The following is a 21,987-nucleotide window of genomic DNA, read 5'->3' as shown; positions in this document are numbered from 1 at the left end:
TAAAGCCTTCTGAAATGTCACTTACAAGGGTCCCCCTGAAGAAGTTTGACTCACTTGCCATGACCATACTTATCCTACAAAGATACCCTATCATCTCGTAAAGATCCTTGGTCAGAACAGAAGTTGACTAACTTGAGACAAATGGGGCCTCTGATATAGTATTTTCTAATTTTAGTTTTTTCACCTGCAAGAAAATGTCTACATGGTAAAAACCACTGAAAAATTAGACAGAAGCCTTACTGGAATATTGTCCTTGTCATACTCTTTCAAATCCTTTAAGAAATTCATGTCACCAAGCAGTTTCTTGCTCGGAGCCCAGAAATCCAAAATCTACAAAACACAGTAGGAAATATCTTTTCAAGCTTTAAAATAAACACACAAACAAGAAGTGACAGATCCCTCTTAATTAAAACTAATGCATATCTAATGATGACCCTTTATCTCCTTGAAATGTCAATACAGGAGAAAGACCATCAGATCAAACATTTCCCCCAACCCATAAATAAAGCCAAAAACTGAACCATGTCTCAGGGAAGAGTTACGTATTCTTTTATCAAGTCAAGCAAACTAAATGTGTTCTCTTTGCACATTACAAAACTTAGAAAATTTGGAATTCTGAAAGTTTTCAGTAAAATGATGGATGGAAGCTGAAAGTACTTTTGTGGACATAGGTGATCTGGTTTATTGAATGAGTGCTCTATGGTGAGAAGAACATGAATTATAGTTTTATTTTAAACTATTGTCTGCCATTGTACCTTGCCTCCAGTCCCTGAAGGATCCGCAGTCTTTTCAGGTTTTATGTCTTTCATGACACAGACAGCAGCCATGACAAGTTTGACACCAGATGGAGGATTTTTCATTGATTTGACAATTGAGATATCAGAAGGCTAAAATAAAAATCACATTTAAAAGAATTATGACAAATGTTATGCTTTTCTCACCACTAAGATAAATGAATTAACTGAAAAAAGGGGGAATTATAACACCATTACGAATGAACATAATAATGGAGGACTTTCAGAAGGGATAATACAGTGTTAGCAACACAGTTAACACCATCCATCAGTGTATCCTACGCAGGGGAAATTAGAATGAAATAAATACTAGTAATTGTAAACTAACGTTTAATTAAAATTATGTTTGAAGAAGTCCACATCAAAATATTTTTGATACACTTCCATAAGTGTCATACTTCACAACTGCCTCCTACTGTACTAAACTTCCGCAGGACTTTCTCAACAATACTGATTTCAGATCATGTGTTAAGCCATAACACGGACAAAACCTTTAAACCAAAGATCCAGATAATTCTTAACCATAAACAAATGCCATGTTACACACTGGCAGTCAACAATAACTTAGCTGAAAGAGGATAAATTTCCTGATACCACTGCTGGTAATCTCAGGTTTTGGTTACTTTTCCCACAAGTGGGCTTTCTCGCAAATAAACAATTTTTTAAACGCATCCATACACACACTTTGTATTCTGAGTACACAAAGAGGAAATACACTGAACAATGACTGTACAGGTCCTCTCCTTTGCCAAAACTGAGGAAATATAACACTTTTAAAATCCTTTTCGTCTAAGTGCATTCTTTCCCAAATATATGGAAGAGTTTCATCGTGTTAACTCTTTCAAATGCTGAAATTTAGATCAGCTTGCCTTCAAAGTGTTAAGAGCATCAAGTGCGGCTTCCAGGGCTGGGATTGCCTCTGCTAGATCACTCTCACATTCATTTTTCAATGTCTGAGCTTCTTCAGCTTTTCCTGTAGCAATTTCTTCATCTACTTTTACAGTTTTTCTTTTTTGTTCTACTTCTGCAGATTCTATTTCTATAGTCTAGAGAAAAACACATGGGTGAGCTTTCTACTGAGCAGTGAAACTGAAATTACCTAGTATTGTACTTATGGAATACTGTAAAATAAAAAAGAAAATCAAAGTATTTCAACATTTTCATATATTTTCAATTTACTTCAGGGAAAAACTTGTTTCTTAGCATAATGCAACATCATCATGGAGCTTTAACAGTAGGTAAACTGCATGAAATCAGATTACTGTCAATAAAAGCTATTTAAAATATGTTTGTAGTTGAGGAGAGACAAGAAACTCTTCATGTTTGTGCATCAGGCTGTAACTAAAAAATGACTAGTTTTTATAGTGAGTTTTCATAGCTTCATAGTCTATAACATTGACTACTGAAATTTATTTTCTTTTCAGTAATGAGTCAAGCCTTCATCCAAGTAGTCCCCTTTCTGTTCTACAGAAGCAACATCTAGTTTTCTTAAGGGTTTGTAAGAGTAGGTAGAAGAGTTATCACTGTATCTGTAAAGACACTTACAAAACAGAAGCAAGTGCATAAAACATCAATCAAATCCTGCTTTTTTGTGATGCAACAGTAACATAGTAGATAATTGTATTTTTGCAAGTCAGAATTTTCAAAACCACCTAAGAGATTGGTTCCTAAATACCACTAAATTTCTATGAATTTAATCATTTTTAGGATCCTTTTAAAAAAATCAAGTGTATCTTTCCTGTTCATGCAAAGACAGACTGTGCAAAACTGTTCTTGTTTAATTCATATGCTGAAGAACTATTTGTGGGTTTTGCAATGTTTGTGAATGACCTTGGGAAACCAGGTCTAACCACTATTAGCATGAAAGCTCCTCTAACATCCTCTGTCATGGAGCTTAAGCAATAACAGTATATCCAGAGTCTGTATCTTACATAAAAAATACAATTTTCTTCCAGTTCTAAGAATATAAGCATAAATAGTGGCAAGTTTCACAATACTGCAAACCCCAGTAAACAAGAAGTGAGCTCAAAAACCTGAACTCAACTCTCATTTTCTGAAAGTCACATATCAACAACCTTATACAGGCATATTCTTTAGAACCTGCCTACAATCAGTTGAGATACTGAAGTAGAAGTACATTGTACGATTAAGATTCCTCATTCAAAGCTATTTATTACAAAGGTGAAATTATGGATCCCAAGCATACACATGCCTACATTAAAAACCACCAAGTTGTATTTGTATAACTCTACCTTCATCATGTTTGCATTATCCAATTTAGCCTCTTCCAGTTTGGGCTGCAGTTGAACTAGCTCTTGTTTCATTTCACCAACCTATGCACATGCAAAAGAATCAGGTAGGGCCAAGTACAATTTCCAACAATTTCTATAATACCTGGATTTTACCTAATGACTAATTTATTCATAGAAGGAAATTCAGTTTCATATCAAAACACTTCAGAGACTTATTTTTATCTCATATGTACAATCTCTAGTTTTAAGAACTACGTTCACTTATAGGCACCTGTTAACCATTTTAAAAAGGGAAGCTCTGTTCATATATTGCTTAGTAATACATGCTTAGAGATCCGTGGCCTCTAGCACAACTGCTATGACTGTAGGAAAGAATAGGCAAAATACATTTCTTACAGTTTTACTGTTGAAGGTTGAGCTAAACGAGGTCTGAAGTAATGCTTTTTGACTGACTTCTCCAATAAAAGACCTGCTTTTGCCAAACACTTTGCATTTTCAGTTCCATTTTTGTCCTAACTCACCTGTGATTCAGCAAAAGCTAGTTTATCTAGTCCATTCACATATTTCTTCTTGGCTTTCATTACAGTGTCTCGTTTCTGAGTAAGAAGTTTCCGAAACGCAGCAATAAGTTCAAGATAAGAAGTGGGAGTAACATAATTATGGCGTCCCAGACTTTGCAAGAACCTATAAAAAAAAAAAAAAAAATAGTTTAGCTATTTAGTTTAACTACTGTTAGCAAAGTCATGTAACTGACAAATAATAGGAGTAAACAATTTTGACAATTTCATATAATATTTTTATGCAGGTAGATAATATGCATTAACTTTTAATACAGAAATGAGTAGCACTGAAACTCAATCACCTACTATTTTGTTTTTTACTTCTAAAAATTCAACTTTTGCATTCTCTGTTGCTCAATTTACTACTTTCAACAGCATAATCTTTTCCCTCTTAGTATTTCTATAAATTAATGAATTGTTTTCCAAAGAAACAGACTGACCTTACAGAGAGTGACAAAACTGAAGTATGAAAGTATTTACAGATAGGCACAACTTCCTGACGCTCACTATCTGTGAGCTGAAGTGTTTCTAAGAACTTATTAGCGACACGTTCAAGGGCATCTTCAGGCCACGGCTGCGGGAGAAGTCAGGAGAAAAGGATTTGTAAAATTCAGCTGTTAGCAGTCTTCATACTTTAAAAACAGTTTTTACCATTCAAAACATTAGAATGAGACACACTAGTCTCAAATATTTCTCAAGAACAATGAACTGATATAAGGGTTAGATGAGACAGCAAGGTCACTACTCATGCAGTCTTTTCTGGCAAATCCTGGTTGATCTAGTTAAAAGCTACATATTGCCACTCTATCCAAAAATTTCTGTGTCTATGTCATCCTTCAGCAGAAAAATTAATTGACATCAGTACCAGGTCAAGCTATAGAGCTAACTGCACTTTATGGAGAGTAACACCACTTACATCAAGGATCATTAACTACAGTAATTTTCCAAGTTGCGTTCTGGTATAAAATATCTACAGATAAATAGGACTTGTATTTGCTACTCATTCCCATGACCTGCTTAACAGGCAGCAGAAATTATGATCATTTTGCAATCACATTGAAATGGTTTCTCTAGTCCTATAAAACATATACGTTATGTGATAAAATGACAAATTACCATCACCAAGACTATCCACTACTTCAGAAATGTAAAATTTGTAGCAACAGAATTTAACTTTATTTGTATAAATACTGAGATCACACACCAAAAAGCTCCCAAAATATTACAAGAAATGCCCATGCTGTTTTAAAATTTTGAAAAAAATGGAGTAATTTTGTACAGAAGACATGAAAATACAGATTGTTAGAAAACTGAAATTTTTTTGAGGAAACAATAAATATATTTTCACTTACCTGGAACCAATCAATAGTACAGCAGTTTATGAGTGAGGGAAACTGTCTCAGACGATTGCGGAAAGCATCTCCAATTGGGCTGAATGCCACTACAATATGGAGATTTTCTTTGCAGCAGTTCACAAAGAATGCAAACAAGGCCAAGGGACTGAGTTCTTCATGTTTATTGCCAGCTTGAACTATTGCACGAACACCCTTAGGAATAATACATAGGGTAAAAACTGTTATATAATTTTTCACTAAGCACTTCTGAAGTCCTATAACACACCTGTTAATGATAGCATCACCACGAAATAAATTTTATATTGATAAATGTAACAGGTAGAATAAACTACACAAACAGAACAAGTAGTAAATACTATTTAAGAATAGGATTACAATATTTATCTGTGACCCTGACAAGTCATTCTAGAAATGCTGCTGCCTTGAGCAAATGAGAATACAACTGAACAAAAATTAAAAATCCATTCCAAGATGAGTTCTAGATAGAGAAGATACATTAAGATGAGACAGGGTTAAGACACACTCTGAAAAAAAAAAATAATCAAAATTCATAATTAGCTCCCTCAAGAAATAAAGAACCAAAGCCTTCTAATGATATATACAACTATCAGGCTTAATTACAAGCATTCTTCAGCCACTTAAAAATTTAGGGGATACAAACAGATGAGGCTAATTGCTACTCTCATTACACAAAAGCGAACGTTTTTATCATCTACGCTTTAAGTGCCATATAAGTTCCCTAAACAACATTTCAAGACATGAACTTAAGAACTTTTTCAGCTTTAATATTACACTAAAATATACTGTATTTACCTAATTGGAGAGGAACATTTAAGTTTCAAATATCAAAACATATTTTATTTGTTCATTTGCCAAAACCAATAATCTCTCAAAACAAGAAGAAACCTCTAGATTTGAAACTAAAGACTACTTCATAAAAGTATTATCTTCAATTAATTAGCAATCCATGAAACACTGACTATAAACCCCTAAACCTCAAATTATTCTTCCACAAAAGCATGTATACTTTACATAAACCCACAATTAAACTTAAAATAAAATAAATTAAAATACTTTTTTGAAAAAAATCAGTTTAGTGACAATAGAGTAAAAATGGAAATATTTTCATGGATCAGATTTAAATGAGTAAAAACCAACTTTGCTCCAGTTGGCATATTATGGATAGCTACCAAGTTCTAGCATATACCAAGTGAATATGTTCATACAAACTGTAAAATCATAGAAGAGCCACATTATGTTAATAGAGTTATTATTTTATACCTGGCAAGAATGAAACAGTAATAGAGACAGGTGATTAGAATTATAATTTAACTTCTTTGTAAAATACATGGAATGCAGGTGTCAACATGCTCCATAACAAGCTCAAGAAAAAAAATAAATACAGTAACATTTATCAAGTGATACAGCTATTTCAATAAAGAACACTTGTTTACCCACTAAGAACCACTTTGAATGTCAACTAGAAGCAGACTTCAGTAATTTATTAATAAACATACCACAGAGATATGAAGACAGCACAGCATACAGTTCCAAATATTGTTAGCTAACATTAAGCTTCCAACTTGATGTATACAAAGATTGATGACTCTCCCTCCCAACTGGAGATTGCTATTTTGAAAATCCAAGCCTGATCTTAGAATGTTTTTTTTTTTAAATTGCTCAAGTACATTGCATATTTACTTCTAGGCCTGAATTCATGGAGCACCCTTCCCCAACTTCTCTCTGCGAAGAAATGTCAAGACTATAAAATTCTGTCTAACAATGCTCTAGTGCCCGAGACAACAAGAGTCTATTGACAAAGGCAGGCTGTGTTTTCTCAAAAAATGTCTTTGTCCTTAACTGATCAATGAAAACATTATGATGTACATTGCTCTTCTGCACAATACACTGCAAAAAGTAACTATGGCCATGGGATATTTGTGAATAATCAATCAAAATTCCCTGTGAGCACAACTTAATGTGTTTGTGAATAGAATGCCAGGTCAGAATTGAAGCTAGGAGTAGGCATAAGCTACTCCATAAGTCTACTAATAACTGGCTGATTTATATAAGGTCTCAAAAAAAGTCACAAAATTAAGTGCATATACCCAAAACCACACTTCACACTGAACTCACAAAATAGCTTAAAAGGGAGGTGACATTAAAGAGAATTTCTGAAGATACCTCTAGAATTTCTTGTTTTTCATCTGCTGGAAAAAGATTGGGTATCTCCCCAGTGTTGAGGACACTGTCAACATCTTCTAAAAAGCTTTCTTCTTTAATTTGTGCATCTGTGATTATAAATACAGTTTTCAAGCCTTTTACACCTGCATTCTTCAGAAGACTCTAAAAATGCAAGACAGTTAAAATATTGTATATTCCAAAACATCCTTCCTCAAAATTAAGTCAAAATGCAGACAGGTTATTAATACTCACTTTCAGATCTTCTCTCCACTCATTTGTACCATAGGTCTTAGAAATCTCTGGTTGAAAGACACACATTTTTGCCATGAATGCTGCTAGACGAGTCAAAGACTGACGTCCACTTCCTCCCATTCCAACCAACAAAGCATTACCCCCTGGCTGCTTCAGAATACGGCTTATACGAGACAAATGTTCCAACATATACCTATATTTGAAATGTGCTGATTACCAGAATGGCAGAAATACATATGCATTTGTGCACCTATAAATCTGTGAAACAAGTATAGAAGTAGTGGGGAAGAGGAAGAAGGGTAGTGGGTATGCACCACAGAGCCTGCCAGCTCTTCAAACTCTCAGCATAACTGTATATACAGGTACTCACAAATCCAGGTTGTCAAAATCACCTAGACTAAAATAAGCTGCTATTAGAAGTGTTTAAACTAACCCTAATCACCTTCACAAAGCATCTATGTGCCAAGTTACACTGGCAAACATGAAAAGGCAGTAATCTCTAGCAACAGGAATTGTGACCTCCTAATCTGTCTCAGTTGTAGCTCTGCCTGATCTCAAGTTAAGGTAACAATAGCAGCCTGCAGAGTCTGAAATTTTACAGATTTAGCTGCAGCACCAGGTTGGGTACATGCCCTGAAGTGGGGCATGGCTGTGCTGCATAATAACAGAGGGCTACAGTTGTGCTATATCTTGCTCTGCACCTCACAACCTTAGAATCGTTGTCCTTGGTGAAATGAAAGTCCAGTGGCTACTGGCAAAACTGACACCCACCTTCACCAGTAACAGACGCCCAGCAGAAGTAGAGCACCCACCTGATTCGGAGCACAATGTTTCTATAACAACCAAAGAATATATTCAAAGCCCCTTAGGAGAAAAACCTATCATTTTTTACTTTCGGATAGAAAAAGCAGGGGTATAAGAGAAAAATCAGTTCACTTCGATCCAAAAAGGCGTAACACTATAAACACTTTTGTGGATGCATAAAGAGGAGACAGACAAAACACAGGACATAAAATTTGATATAATGAATTATCAACTACTGCTTAAACCTCTTAATAATACAGATCATATGCACCTGAAAACTACAAGGTTCATTCTTGTTTTGTGTGTTTGATTATATTCATCCAGACACTGCTCCACAACATCACCAAACAGCTGAAGGCTTGGAATTTCAACATAAAGTCTTTCATCTCCCTCAAGTTCTGGGATCATGTAGTCACCAAAAAACAAACTTCTCATGTTTTCTTCCGTTACCTATGGTAAATATTCAACAAATTATGAAGTCAAGTTTAATATTTAATGAACATATTAATTAAAGGAATTTTAGAAAACAAAGGAGAATTTAGACAAATACTTGAGACATGAGAACAATCACTCAAATATTCTGACTCTCAGACAGCACCCAACTCAAAATTTTCCATTTCCCATAGTAAACAATACACTCATTCTTAATTTGTTCTTGGAACACATTTGGCTCAAATAGCTGTTAACAGTCTCATAATCATGACCTTCAGATTACACCAAATTTATACAGATACATGTTTAGCAATTTTCAATGTATTATGAAATGAACAACTAGGACCACAAAATTATTTCTTTCATACATCAATGTAATTACAAAGGAAGAAAAAAAGAAAAACAGAAAAAAGCAAGACAAGGCATACAGTATAACACGGTTATATGTTTTAAATAGTAAAATTTCAAAACAATTACAGAATGCTGTTTACCACGCAGTAACTCAGTCACAAGCTAAATTTAAAAAGGGTATGTCTCCTTATCCTGTAAATCAGGTCTCTGGAAGTCCATTTAAGAGTATTCATAGTTGTATTTCTCCTTGCAGGTACTGTACTATGTGCAGATCTCAGCTACTTTTGTGGTAGTGATTTATAAATTACTCCGTCTATTTTTGTTATGTTATCTCCCATTGCCCAAAGATGCAGTACATGCTGCTACATCTCCAAGAAAACATGTGACAGAATTTTTTTTAAAAGTTGGTCTGCTCACCTACTGATTAATTGGATGCTTAATTTCTATGTGCAGACATCTAGAAGCTTAATAAATACTATGCCTGATAAATTAAATTTCATAAGATATAAATACTCAGGGGGTTTTGGGTAAATCTCAAAAAAATGTTGCACAATTTTTTTAATTGAATAAGAAACAAGTTTTTGTTTCACAAAATTCTTTTATGAAAAAGTAGTAAGTTTACCCACATTTTAACAGAAATATTTTTTGAAAAGGACATTTACGTACAACAGTATAATTCTTCCAAACATTTTTACTCTTTTTTTTTTTCAAAGAAGCCATTTTTTCCAAATTAAACTCAAATTTTCAAGCACATTTAATCCAAAATTTCACCTGTGATTGAGAAAATTTCTAGTCTTAAATTTATAATGAAAGCAATTATTTTGCAGCAGGTTAAACGTGATACTTACAGGTGTGTTTTCGTGCTTCAAGTGTGCAAAAACTGAATCAAATGCTTCTTTGAAATGTTCTTTCACAATATCTTTCATTAAATTGAACAACCAGGCTCTGTCATTGTCTTCCACTAGACGGTCATAAAAGACACGAAATACCTCATGTACAAAGAGACGAATCATTACATTTTTGCTTTCAACTGATTTTCTCTTAATGAGCAAGCAGCCATGGATAACACGTGAAAAGTCACGCAGGTTGAATATATAATGAGATTTTGCTGGTGTGGGCAAAAGATTTTTGATGGCTTTCTTATACACCTTAAGATAATAACAACAAAAAGAACAAAATCAACAAATTAGTAACAACAATTATATTATTATAATAAATCTTAAATGTCTTCTAAAATTGTAATCCTGCAAGAAAGACACTTCACACTTAATAAATCCTAATAATGTCTAAAGATCTCAAAGTCTTCTGAATATATCAGATGCACCTCATGCAGTTCTGTAACATACATGTACTACTAACCTAACTGCAAATCAGAAAAGTAATTGTAGCAAGTCTAAAGAAATCTGTTGTAGGACCAGGAATAGCACTTGGATCTCTTGACTTCCTTTAGCTATATCATATCGTCCCTCAAGTGATTCAAGGATTGAATGATATGTAATGGTAACTTCCTAGATTTTCACTTGTTTAAATCTAATTGTTTGCTTATCTACAAATTACTCAAAAATAGAAAGAATCAATAAAAATGCTGAAGGAATACACAGATCAAGAAAAGTGTCTTTTCACTATGTTTTGCTCTAATCTGGAATGCATCAGCTGTTGTTAGCTCATGCTGTATGACAGAAATAGTGTCCTTTCTCATTGCATTGAACATAAATAACATGCTGAACTGGATGCTGACAGAGTAAGCTTTTAATCTGTCTCTATACTCATAGGTCAAGACAATTATCAAACATCAACCTGCTAAAGAAAATGTACAGTAAAATCAAGTGTTACAGGCTTGACTATAACCATGATACTGAGTACACATTTCACCTGTTGTCCCATGTCCAAAGCCAATTCAAAAGCCCTGTTCCTCTATTATACTTTAATCCTAGAAGTTGGAGGGTATTGCTTACCAGGATGAAAATTCATGTTAGAACAGATTCTCTAGCAGGCAAATATGCAAGAATATAACAGTATAAACAAAAATTTGATGCAGTCTGATGAGAAACACCTGCATGACTGTATTAAAAGACAACACTGAAATTGGTCTAAGATGTATCCCGACAGAACTGAATGTTTCAAATATGTACTCAAATGCATTCAAATCACTAGTAGCTGCTACTATTATTTTCTGTTTAAAGAAGCAAAATTTGCAAATTTCTTGTGAATTACTTTTTTGTTTGGTTTGGAAGGATTAATTTAACCTACAAAAAGATTTCTAGGGGCAGTAGTCAGCCTTGTGATTCATACATTGAATGTATTATCTAACAATATTTCTGAAATACCAGCTCTGCAAGTCCTTGGAATGAGATGGATTCAGTCTTGAATATGTCCCTGGGTATAAAGCAGAACTAGTGGAAAATTCTGCGAAAGGACTCAGTTCTGCAGCAGAAGTCAGACACATCCCCTGAGAAACTTCAGCCATTTGATATTGCCTTTGAAGCTGATCAGATTTTGTCAGAATTTTTCATTAGCTACCTAATGCATTTCCACGATGAACACAGCGTAGGCAATAGATTTGCTCATACCACTAATGATTTCTGCTACATAATAAGCCAGCAGAGCTACACTTAGACATCATGTCTATAACTTAATGCCTCTTCGCAAAAATATCATGAATTGCCATTCCTTTTTTTATATGTATAGTACATTGCAAGTGTGATACTTTCTAAACTCTGTAACATGGAATTTCACAAACCATTAGGAAATTCCATAGAGCTGGGCCTAATGGCTTTCAGACCCACAACATTTCTATGATGTCTTTTGTACTGGAGTCAGAGTCAAAGGTGCATGTCCACGTTGGCTTCACTAGCCTGCTGTGATGTACCCATATTTAACATAAAAACTGGGAGAGGAAGGAGGAAAGTGGAAAGGGTGATTTCTTCATTCTTACTCTCTCTAAGAATGAATTCTGGAAGCATTGCAATTGATATTTTCGTTGTCTTTGAGTGCGACAGCTTCCCATGCTTGTCTGACCCCAAAAAGATTCCAGTCTCATCTACTTGACGTTATGTGGACAGGTACCACAGAGTCCCACGCTAACACAAATTCAAAGACAATTTTCCTAGAATAAGGAGGTTACTGCAACAATAAAACTAAGACAATTTTCTCAAAGCAGATGAGGCTGTATTTTAAAAATAATAAGAAAAAAAATTAAAATCTCTATGTCACCAATTAAATTATTAGAGAGCCAGTGAAACTTTACTGAACAAATTAAAGTAAACTTCCATTGAGGTATTTGCCTCTTACCTCTAAAGTGGCAGTGACAATTTGATTTCCAATTGTGAAGAACTCAGAAGAAAATTCACTAGTCCGTAGGTAGAAAGCTACTATGGTAGAGAAGATGCGGACCATTGTTTCATCACTAAAAGAATTAATAGCACAAATGCTGAAGTGTCGCAAAAATCGAGGAGTAACAGGGTTCCTCCCACCACCTGGAGGCCCCATAGCAGCAAGTAACTGTACATCAACAAGCGTAATTTTAGATGTGTCCTTTAAATCATACCTTCAAAATAAATTGCAATGTGACATTTAGAAAGTTACAGATATAACACATTTGTTACAGCTTAGATGCATCTACATTACAGAGAACTCTCTGCATGCGTAACTTATGTACATAAAAATATTATATATTACTTACTATATTTTTAATATATATTTATATATATTAAAAAAACACACATAAAAACCCCCCATCAAAACCCCAAGAACAACTAGTCTTATAACTATGGCCCAGTTAGTCTCAACATATCACGCTGGCCTGAAAGAAAGTTTATTTGTTTAAACTGGGTTATATAAGACCTGACATGAAATTTTGGGACAGGTATTTAAAGCTGCAACGTGGCAAGATATATAATCTCTATTCAAAAGCAACAGATACTTGAGCCTGGAATCACAAGAGTAACAGTATCTGAGAAGTGCTTGGAACCACAGAATAATTCAGGCTGGAAGGGATCTCAAGAGACCACCTGTTCCAATCTTCCAATCTAAGCAGAGCCAAAAACCTCAAAAGCAGGGAAGAGCTTTAGCTTATTTTTCTTCATGCCTAGTACCAGATCTGATTTCATTGTTATTTTTAAAAATTATTTTGAAATGTTTTTTAAAAAAATAATTGTCATCTTGGATGACAGTAAAAACCCATGCAATGAGTAAAATCAAAAGTTTTATATAATTACATATATATGTATGTATAAACCTGCCAATTGACTCTGAGGAGGAAGAGAAAGGAAAGAAACAAGGAACCGAACCTTCTAAAACACCCCAAATCTGATGAACAACTTCTAAATTGAAAAGTCACTTAAAAAGCAACACAGAAGTTGCTTCAACTTTAAATAATATGTTTTTGTATAAACAAAAGAAATCTTAACATTTACAAAGCACTTTAAAAAAGTTTTGAAAGTAAAATTCAAGTGAACAAATAATTATAACAGGAAATGCAGCAACAAAAAAGTTTCAATTGTATTTCAAATAATTACCAAAATCCATGGTCAAAGAACTGTCTTAAAAGTTCTATAGGAGGCTGTGCACCATACTTCTCCAAAGCAGGCATATTCATATCATCTACAAAAATAACGCACTTTTTTCCCATTGGAGGGCCAAAGACTCCTTTGCGCCTCTTGTCCAGCCGGGTCATAATAATGTTCTATAAAGCAGACATGAATGTTCAAAACATTAAATATTCATTTATGTTATCTTTTTGAAACATAAGCTATCTGTTTTACTAACCTGGGTCTGATTGGCACTGGTTTGAGCTGAAAAATTAATGAAGAAAGGAAAGTAGCGCTCATTTTCCAAGTTGTTCATTAACTTGTCCTTGACGTACACAGATTTCCCAGTACCTGTTGGTCCCACTAAAAGCAGCTGTCTTCACAAAGAAAGAAATAAAGCATACAGACTACAGAAATCTAACAAACTATAAACTAATTGCAATTAGAAGTCAAAAGTTTTACTAACTTGCCCTGTTTGTTCTACCTCTAAAAAAGTTACATGCCTTAAGAAGAAACTAAAATGTTTTAACATATTCATATAACCCTCTCATAATTTTAATTCATTTCCACCAACAAGACAAAGGGGACAAAGAGAAAGAGATATTTCTCATTCCTTCATTCTACCAGCTTTGGAGTATGTATGAACAATACATGGGAGTTAAATTTCTTCTGATAGGTCTTGCAGTAGTTTAAACTTCATAAAACTTTCAGCCTTGGAATTTAACCTCTTATACCATAGCAAATATCACTGATGTTGATATGAGTAATCAGAGAAAAAAAAAATATTAATTACCAAAGAAGAAAGAGGGTACATAATGGGCTATCATAACAGCATCATCAGAACAAGCATACCAAAACTGGATTATAATAAGGCTTCATAAAAAAAAAACAAAACCAGATTTATAGGCAACAAATTGCACTGCTTGTAGTAAATGGCTATTTTTAACAGGCCAAGTAAACTTTGGGGGCTTGATAAAAACAATGAAGTCAATGGAAAGACTAAGAAATATTTCTACACAGGACCAATATTTCAGAAGTTTGCACTGAACTGAAGTAACTTACTTTCCATGGGTAATGAACAGCTCAATCAAATAGGTATATCGGACTGTATCCATAGTTGGGACTATAATATCTTGAATCTTCACGTTTTTATCACTGTAATTAATATTTTTAATAAATCCATTCCAATGAACCCAACATCCTCTACCTTTCAGCTAGAAAGAAATACAGATGTAAAATAGAATGGTGTTACTTCTAGACATATGGAAGGTTTTCTCTACTATTTCACTTTTGAAAAATGAAAATAATGATTCCTAATAAAATAATGAATATTAAATGTTTCAGAATTTCATATATTTAGTTTTCTTTATCTCACTCATAAAGTGTTAATGTACATGCCTAAGCTTAGACTCCTTTCTTTTCTTAAAGATTTTGTTCAGCCAAAACCAAAGAAAAACATACAAAAACCCGACAGAAAAACATATGCAAAAATTAAAAAGTGTAATTATAGTCTAAATTTCTAATGGATACTATAAACAAAATTGTAATATAAGCAATGTGCCTATGGGCTCAATATCCTGCTTTCCTTCTAGACAGTCCACATCTTTCCTTCTACACAAAACCAGGTTTGAGTCCATCAGCTTAGCTTTAGCTACAGAATAACTATAATGTGGCAACACTACTATAACTGGTATGTACATCTTGGTATTTTCTAAAGAAAAAAAAATTGGTCAGCATCTTAGTATTTAAAAAACAAAAAGAAATGAAAAATGTACTATGGTATTTAATCCAACACCAACACTCTACAACATCCAACAAGATTTGCAATGTTAAAATACCCATCTAGCTGTCTTTTCCTTCCATTCAGACTGTGAGAAGCTACTTCAGTCAATGCAGAAGCAATCAATCATACCTCATACATGTAGTCATAGACCAAGCCTTTCTCTTCAAAGGGACACTCCCATTTTCCCACGCTCATTGGTGCAGGATTTATTCCAGATTTCCCTGCTAAAGTTTCCCTCAAGAAATTATCAAAAATTATCCTGCTGTCACTATCACAAGTTCCACCAATGGACCAGATTGTGGCAAAAGCAAAGCAACCCTGCAAGGGCAAAAAGACAAGCAACTGTCTAAAAAGTTAACATCTTATATGAACCTTGTACAGTCTGATTAACAAACATAATTCTGAAAAATACCATTAAGCAGATAGGTGTTACAAGTTACCCTTGAATAACCCCGGTCTAAGGAGATTTAGAAACCTGAATAAAGACAGAGCAAACAAAAAACCTTATTCAAGGATATAAATATATGACAAAAAAAATGAAGGCCACTGACTAAAGCATTATGTCACATGACAAAGTTAAATCACGTGGTCTCAGGGATGGCGAACCAGGATCTAGGAATTTTCAAATTCTATTTTAAATAAACACTTTAAAACTCTGTTTTCTTCAGTTTTTCATAAGAACAGCCATATAAGGTCATACAGAGCATCCAACTAATATAACTCTCAGAAAACACTCTCCCCAAAGAAAATTTGCTCAAACAAGCCTATCAGTATTACATGAACACTTATTTCTTTCAAGGAAATAAGACACTTTGCTTTAGCTAGTTATTTGGTTAGTTAAAAAGCACATGTAACAAAAACACTATTTATCCCCGTTAACTGGAAAAATAGAAAAATATTTAAACATATTTGTTACTTGTAAGACTTGTGTCTCATTTGGGCACCTCCAAAGTTTCTGGGGAGGGAGCAAGGAGGTAGTGAAATTGTTTCGCATGTCCCTTACCCCAAATTAAAGTTGTTTTGATTAGTCCAATAATTTTTGGAGACTGGCATATGCAGAAACAGATATACATTTTTCTACAAGTTAAAAGAACCAACCATAATCCATGCACGGATGTTTCTGTTGGTGGGATCTTCTTGCACAGCTTGACAAATCAACATTTCAAAAAGCCGTGTAAGAGATACTACAACATTGGTATCGCTTGTAGGTACCAGTTCCTAAGAGACATAAAAGGATGAGTATTATACTTTATGTGTTCAGTTAGTTTATCTTTTGGAGTTAAAATACCAAAATAATTAGATAATTAGCTAATTCTGAACAAGTATTTGAAAGCAAGGTTTACACTGATTTTTATTCAAAATATCATTTGCCCTCCTCCATCCTTGAAATGACAAGACATTTAGCTTGTTAAACCATGTTCACAGCTACCGTATGACCACTACAATCATACATCTTAAAACAAAAAAAAACCCACAGAAGTAACTACAGCAATACAGGGCCAATAGCTTAAGCACTATATCACACAGTTTGCAACACATACATTTTCTCTAACACTTAAAAAAAGTACTTCCCCGTTCAACATGACGTCTTTAAAGAAAAAAAAAAAAAAATCTACAAAATTCTCTTGCGAAGACCTTCCACTCAATGCTTTAAATACTTGCTTTACTTCTGAAAAGAACAAGGTGAAAACTATGATCAACTTACAATACAATTCTTACCTAACATTCTCATTTTAACTTTCCAAACTGGACCCCAGAATTGCCCTTCTCAAAACAACAGGAAGCTGCTGCATATTCATTCTAATTGTGCTTGTCATGAGAGAATAGTCCCTCCCTACCAATGGTAATAGAATGGAAATGGCCACCTAGCTACTGCAGGAAAAAAAAAAAGGCAAAAACCACCTTGCACCGTTTCTGACGGAGTCTTAATGCTGGTGGTATTAACCAGTCAAAAAGTCCCTGTAGAAGATCTTGATGTCCCTTTAAGTTAAGAGGTTCAGGCAGTTTACTCAACCAAGAGGTAACAAGTGGTCTCCAGCCCAGTTGAGAAGGTTCCAAATAAATCATGCCACAACGACTGACTGTAGCAGGCTAAGGAAAAAATGTAAACTCATTTTATTATACATTCAATATACTGAACTTTGGTTTATATTTTCATTACATACAAAACTTACTGATGCCTGCGAAAGATCCATTGTCTCAAAAATAAGACTCATCTGAAGGGACATTTGGATGATTTCCCCACTCATCAAACAAAGCTTTAATAATTAAAAAAAAAAAAATCACAAGCAAGATTAGAAAAAAAAAATCATTTGTAAACTACGCTTCCTATCACAGGAGAGTTCTATATGAAAATCAGCAAAACCAAGTATAACCAAAGGTAAGGTCAACCACATAAAATGTTTAATCACTTGGAGCAATAACTATTTTTTTCAAGCTTTAGCAAAATTCTTCACTTAAACCATAGTACTCCACATTATCCTACCAGTATGTTCATTACAGGTAATTATTATCATTATCTTAATTAATATCATTATCTTGTGTCTGACAGGACAAAGAAAAGACAGTAAGCAGAAAGGAAAAAGGATATTAGCTGCTATTGTTGCTAATACTGAAGCATTCCAGCCAGAGACCCAAGATTCCTACTCATTAAAATAAAAGTCCAGTTTGAGTACTTTGACACACTATCATCCAGAATTTGAAATTTCATCTCTAATTTTTATATTCACTTTGAGATCTGTAAGGCCCATTTTCAAAAGTGCTGTGTGGTTACAACTGTCACTTCAGAAGTCATGAATTTTGAAAATACAACCCTTTGTGTCTTGGGATTGTCTTTAAATGTAAGTGCCTAAGTTTGTGCAAGTTTTGAAACGGTGAAATTTGCATTAAATATAATTAAATGTCATTCTTTAAAGTTTAATTATTTATGTTACAAACTGACAATATGATATTAAGGAAATACTATACATTTAATCTCTTACAGCAATAAGTTCATCCTGTGATTATGATTCCAATAAAGTAAAAAAGCCCCAAAACAACAAAAAAAAACCCCAACCCAACCCAAACCAACCAAAACAAAACAGCTTACAACTTGTTACCAAAGCCACCATGCACTTGCTCTTTTCAAATGCCAGGCACTACTGTGGTTTTGTATGTAGAAGACTATTTTCAAAGCATCACTTTTTTTTATTTAGGCATTTATTTCCACACACCTTTTTGTTGTCATCCAGAACGGTGTTCATGCTTTCTATCCACAGAGTATCAATTGGGCCATCAAAGATAACCCATTTGCGTTCAGGAGTCTCAGATAATGCAAATTCTCTGAAAGTATTAGCAATTATACCATCTGTCCACTAGAGGGGGAGAACGTAGGAATGAAAAGTAAGACATAGTAATATACATAGTTCAATTTAAACCACAAGTAACAGAGAAACCTTCAATTTCCTTTTCATTATTCCTCTCTTTTAATTATTTTTCTCTTGCTCTGCAGAGAGCAGAAGATAACTTCGCCGTTTCACTTCTTCATATTGTTTATTCTCCAAACCTAAGCTTCCCACTTGGGGACCCATGAGTTCCTAAGTTTTTCTAGACAGCTTTTGCATTACTTTGATTATGCTGGTTAGCGATAGACAGAGAAATTAATACAGTTAAGTTTGGTATGATTTCCTAGCGTGGATGCAGCTATATTAGTACAGTGACCCTCAGCACGGTATTGCTTTTTTTGCGTGCTTAAACCTACATAACTGCATACACACTTGGTACTGCATTTTTTTTATATAGACACTAATTTAAAACAAGGCATAAAAGTATTAGTTAAGATAAAACTTACAATTTTGTTCTTATCTGTGTTTAAAATCATAACATTATTAATTCAACAGCTTACTATCCAGAATAATGGGATGTCTGATATACACAGGAAAAGAAGAAAAAAAAAAAAAGCACAAGAAATACTACAAAGCAGAAAGACAGACAGGATTATTAGTTCCTAGTCTTGAACCCATACTGGTATGTTTGCTTCTTTTTTTTTTAAAAAAAAAAAACAAGCCGTAATTTAATGTATAGCATAGCCCTATAAACACTGTCTGGAGTCCAGAGAACAGATGAATAAGTGCTATCTGGAATTGGGACTTCAAACACCAGAAACAAGAGCCTTGTAAACTGCCTTTCCTGCCCCTGAAAACAACTGTGAATGATACCATGAGTTAACCTGAAGTTAGAATATACCAGAACATGTTAGAACACAAGTGCACTCATACAAACCCCATGAAAGCCACAGCAGGTAAGAGACAAAGAAACAGATAAAGGTGGGCAATTACTATACACTATTTTTAAAATATACATTACCTCATGGGATACTGTATCAAACTGCCCAAAAAGCTGACCCATAGTGATTGATTTTGGATTCACAGTTCTAAAAATTACTTTTTCTTCTTCACCATAACCATGCTCTTTCATAAGAGACAGTGTATCTGCCAACACATGTAGAATTTTGGTTTTCCCAGAAAAAGATTCCCCTACCAGCATAAAGCTGTTAGATGGAAAAAAAAAAAAATGCTATTAATAAATTTGTCTTGCAATTTAGACTTTTAAAGACCACATGAAGGCCAACAGCATCATTCATATGCTTAAAGCTAATTTTCACTCAATTTTTGAAAAGCAGAGTAAGTAAATCTGGTTTGTATACATGAAACATCATTTAGGCAAAACCAGTTTATTTGCACATGCAAATCGGATTGCACAGCCACTGTATGCAAGTTTGCCTCTAAAATATAGATTTACTACCACACTAGTTCATTTATTTGCTGAATCAAAGATTACTGTCTAATTTCTTTTCAGTCTAGACAGAGTTTATAACAAAGTTCTGGAAGAACACAGACAGTAGGAGCATGTACTATAGAACCCCCCACCCAAAAAAATAAAATCAAACTATCTTTGCCCACATTTCAAAATAACTTTTTTAGTCACCCAGCAGCGGGATGTGACTATAATATCACACTGAAAAGATTAAAGAGCTGAACATTAACAATCATATGAATAATGTTATATTGCATATATTTACTCCACACAGTTGCTACTCATTAATAAAAGCTAGGAATAAAATGGCAGAGATCTGATAACTAATATTTTAATATAAACAAACTTTTAGTCTTAAGTCTTCAACATACTGATATCCGCGCCTAAAATCATTACAATGGTGAGGCTACTTTGGATAGCAAGAGTAGTACAATTCCTCAGACATACATTTACAAGAACTTTGGTACATGTAAAAGTGGTATTGGTGACCAACTGTACAAATAGAACTGTACAAATAGAAACGTTTTGCCATCCTGGGACAAGACCTAGCAGGGCTCATCTATAGGGCTTTAAACTAGGTTTGAAGGGGGATGGGGATGAAACCAGGATTACAAAAGTGGTGCCTAGGAGAAGCGTACCAGTGCTTCTGGGTAACAGTGTTAGCAGGGTCTTGCAGCCTGTCCCAGTGATGGTGGGGGATGGTGAATTGTGTGACAGCAAAGACATGAGGGGTAGTGATAATTTGGTAGCTACAGTAGTGTCTGAGTATGATCAGGTGAGAATTAGGGCTTGTCCCAAGAAAGTGGCAGGGCAATTAGCCCAGCTGAAGTGCATCTATACTAATGCACGCAGCATGGGAAATAAACAGGAGGAGCTGGAGGCCATTGTACAGCAAGGAAACTATGATATAGTCGCCATCACAGAAACGTGGTGGGAGGACATACACAGGTGGAGTGCTGTAATTGATGGCTACCAACTCTTCAAAAAGGATAGGTAAGGAAGGAGAGGTGGTGGGGTGGCCCTCTATGTTAGGGGCAGTTTTGAATGTCTGGAACTTAACAGTGTGGATGACAGTGTTGAGTGTGTATGGTTAAGAATTAAGGGGAAGGCCAATAAGACAGACATCATGATGGGAGTTTGTTATAGACCTCCTAATCAGGATGTAGAAGTTGATGAAGTATTCTATAAGCAGCTGGCAGAGGTCTCACAATCATCTGCCCTTATTCTTGTGGTGGACTTCAGCTTCCCAGACGTCTGCTGGAAATACTATGCAGAAGAGAGGGAACAGTCATGGAGGTTCCTGGAGTGTGTGGAAGACAACTTCCTAACACAGCGGGTGAAGGAACCAACTAGGGGAAGTGCCCTTCTGGACATACTGTTTGTTAACAGAGAAGGTCTTGTGGGGGATGTAAAGGTTGGAGGTCGCCTTGGGCAGAGTGATCACGAAATGATAGAATTTTCAATTCTTGATCAAGTAAGGTGGGGAGCCAGCAGAACTGCCACCTTGGATTTCCGAAGGGCAGACTTTAGCCTGTTTAGGAGCATGGTCGAGAGTGTCCCTTGGGAGGCAGTTTTGAAGACCAAAGGTGCCCAGGAAGGCTGGGCATACTTCAAGCAGGTGCTCTTAAAAGCGCAGGAGAAGGCCATCCCCATGTCTCGAAAAACGAGCAGACGGGGAAGATGACCAGCCTGGCTAAATAGAGAACTCTGGCTGGACCTCAGGAACAAAAGGAAAGTTTACATTCTCTGGAAAAGGGGGTTGGCAACTTATGAGGACTATCAAGATATAACAAAGCTATGTAGGGGGAAAATGAGAAGGGCCAAAGCTCAATCAGAACTCAGCTTGTCCACTGCAGTTAAAGACAATAAGAAGAGATTCTTTCAGTATATCAATAGA

General features: G+C 34.9%; 1 protein-coding gene across 1 annotated transcript in view; it reads right to left on the bottom strand.

Moving 5' to 3' along the window:
- Positions 1 to 21,987, bottom strand: part of DNAH12 (dynein axonemal heavy chain 12) — a gene marked incomplete at its 3' end in the record, with an annotated part of 75,394 nt that overhangs the window by 25,576 nt on the left and 27,831 nt on the right. Inside the window, exons 30-50 of the mRNA XM_082487947.1 lie at positions 19,641 to 19,824; positions 18,509 to 18,649; positions 17,471 to 17,554; positions 17,199 to 17,387; positions 16,395 to 16,514; positions 15,426 to 15,614; positions 14,576 to 14,727; positions 13,752 to 13,890; positions 13,502 to 13,668; positions 12,276 to 12,531; positions 9,833 to 10,132; positions 8,473 to 8,651; positions 7,398 to 7,590; positions 7,146 to 7,307; positions 4,959 to 5,153; positions 4,047 to 4,180; positions 3,568 to 3,730; positions 3,047 to 3,127; positions 1,664 to 1,840; positions 756 to 887; positions 241 to 330 (exon numbers count right to left, since the gene is read on the bottom strand). Coding sequence (XP_082344073.1) covers positions 241 to 330; positions 756 to 887; positions 1,664 to 1,840; positions 3,047 to 3,127; positions 3,568 to 3,730; positions 4,047 to 4,180; positions 4,959 to 5,153; positions 7,146 to 7,307; positions 7,398 to 7,590; positions 8,473 to 8,651; positions 9,833 to 10,132; positions 12,276 to 12,531; positions 13,502 to 13,668; positions 13,752 to 13,890; positions 14,576 to 14,727; positions 15,426 to 15,614; positions 16,395 to 16,514; positions 17,199 to 17,387; positions 17,471 to 17,554; positions 18,509 to 18,649; positions 19,641 to 19,824 — 3,427 coding nt within the window. The remainder of the gene's footprint in view (positions 1 to 240; positions 331 to 755; positions 888 to 1,663; positions 1,841 to 3,046; positions 3,128 to 3,567; positions 3,731 to 4,046; positions 4,181 to 4,958; positions 5,154 to 7,145; positions 7,308 to 7,397; positions 7,591 to 8,472; positions 8,652 to 9,832; positions 10,133 to 12,275; positions 12,532 to 13,501; positions 13,669 to 13,751; positions 13,891 to 14,575; positions 14,728 to 15,425; positions 15,615 to 16,394; positions 16,515 to 17,198; positions 17,388 to 17,470; positions 17,555 to 18,508; positions 18,650 to 19,640; positions 19,825 to 21,987) is intronic.

The sequence above is a fragment of the Vanellus vanellus genome, assembly GCF_965231255.1.
Source record: "Vanellus vanellus genome assembly, chromosome: 9".
In the NCBI taxonomy this organism is placed as follows: domain Eukaryota; kingdom Metazoa; phylum Chordata; class Aves; order Charadriiformes; family Charadriidae; genus Vanellus; species Vanellus vanellus.
The sequence above is the reverse complement of the archived record's forward strand: the minus strand, read 5'-3'. Positions and strand labels throughout refer to the sequence as shown.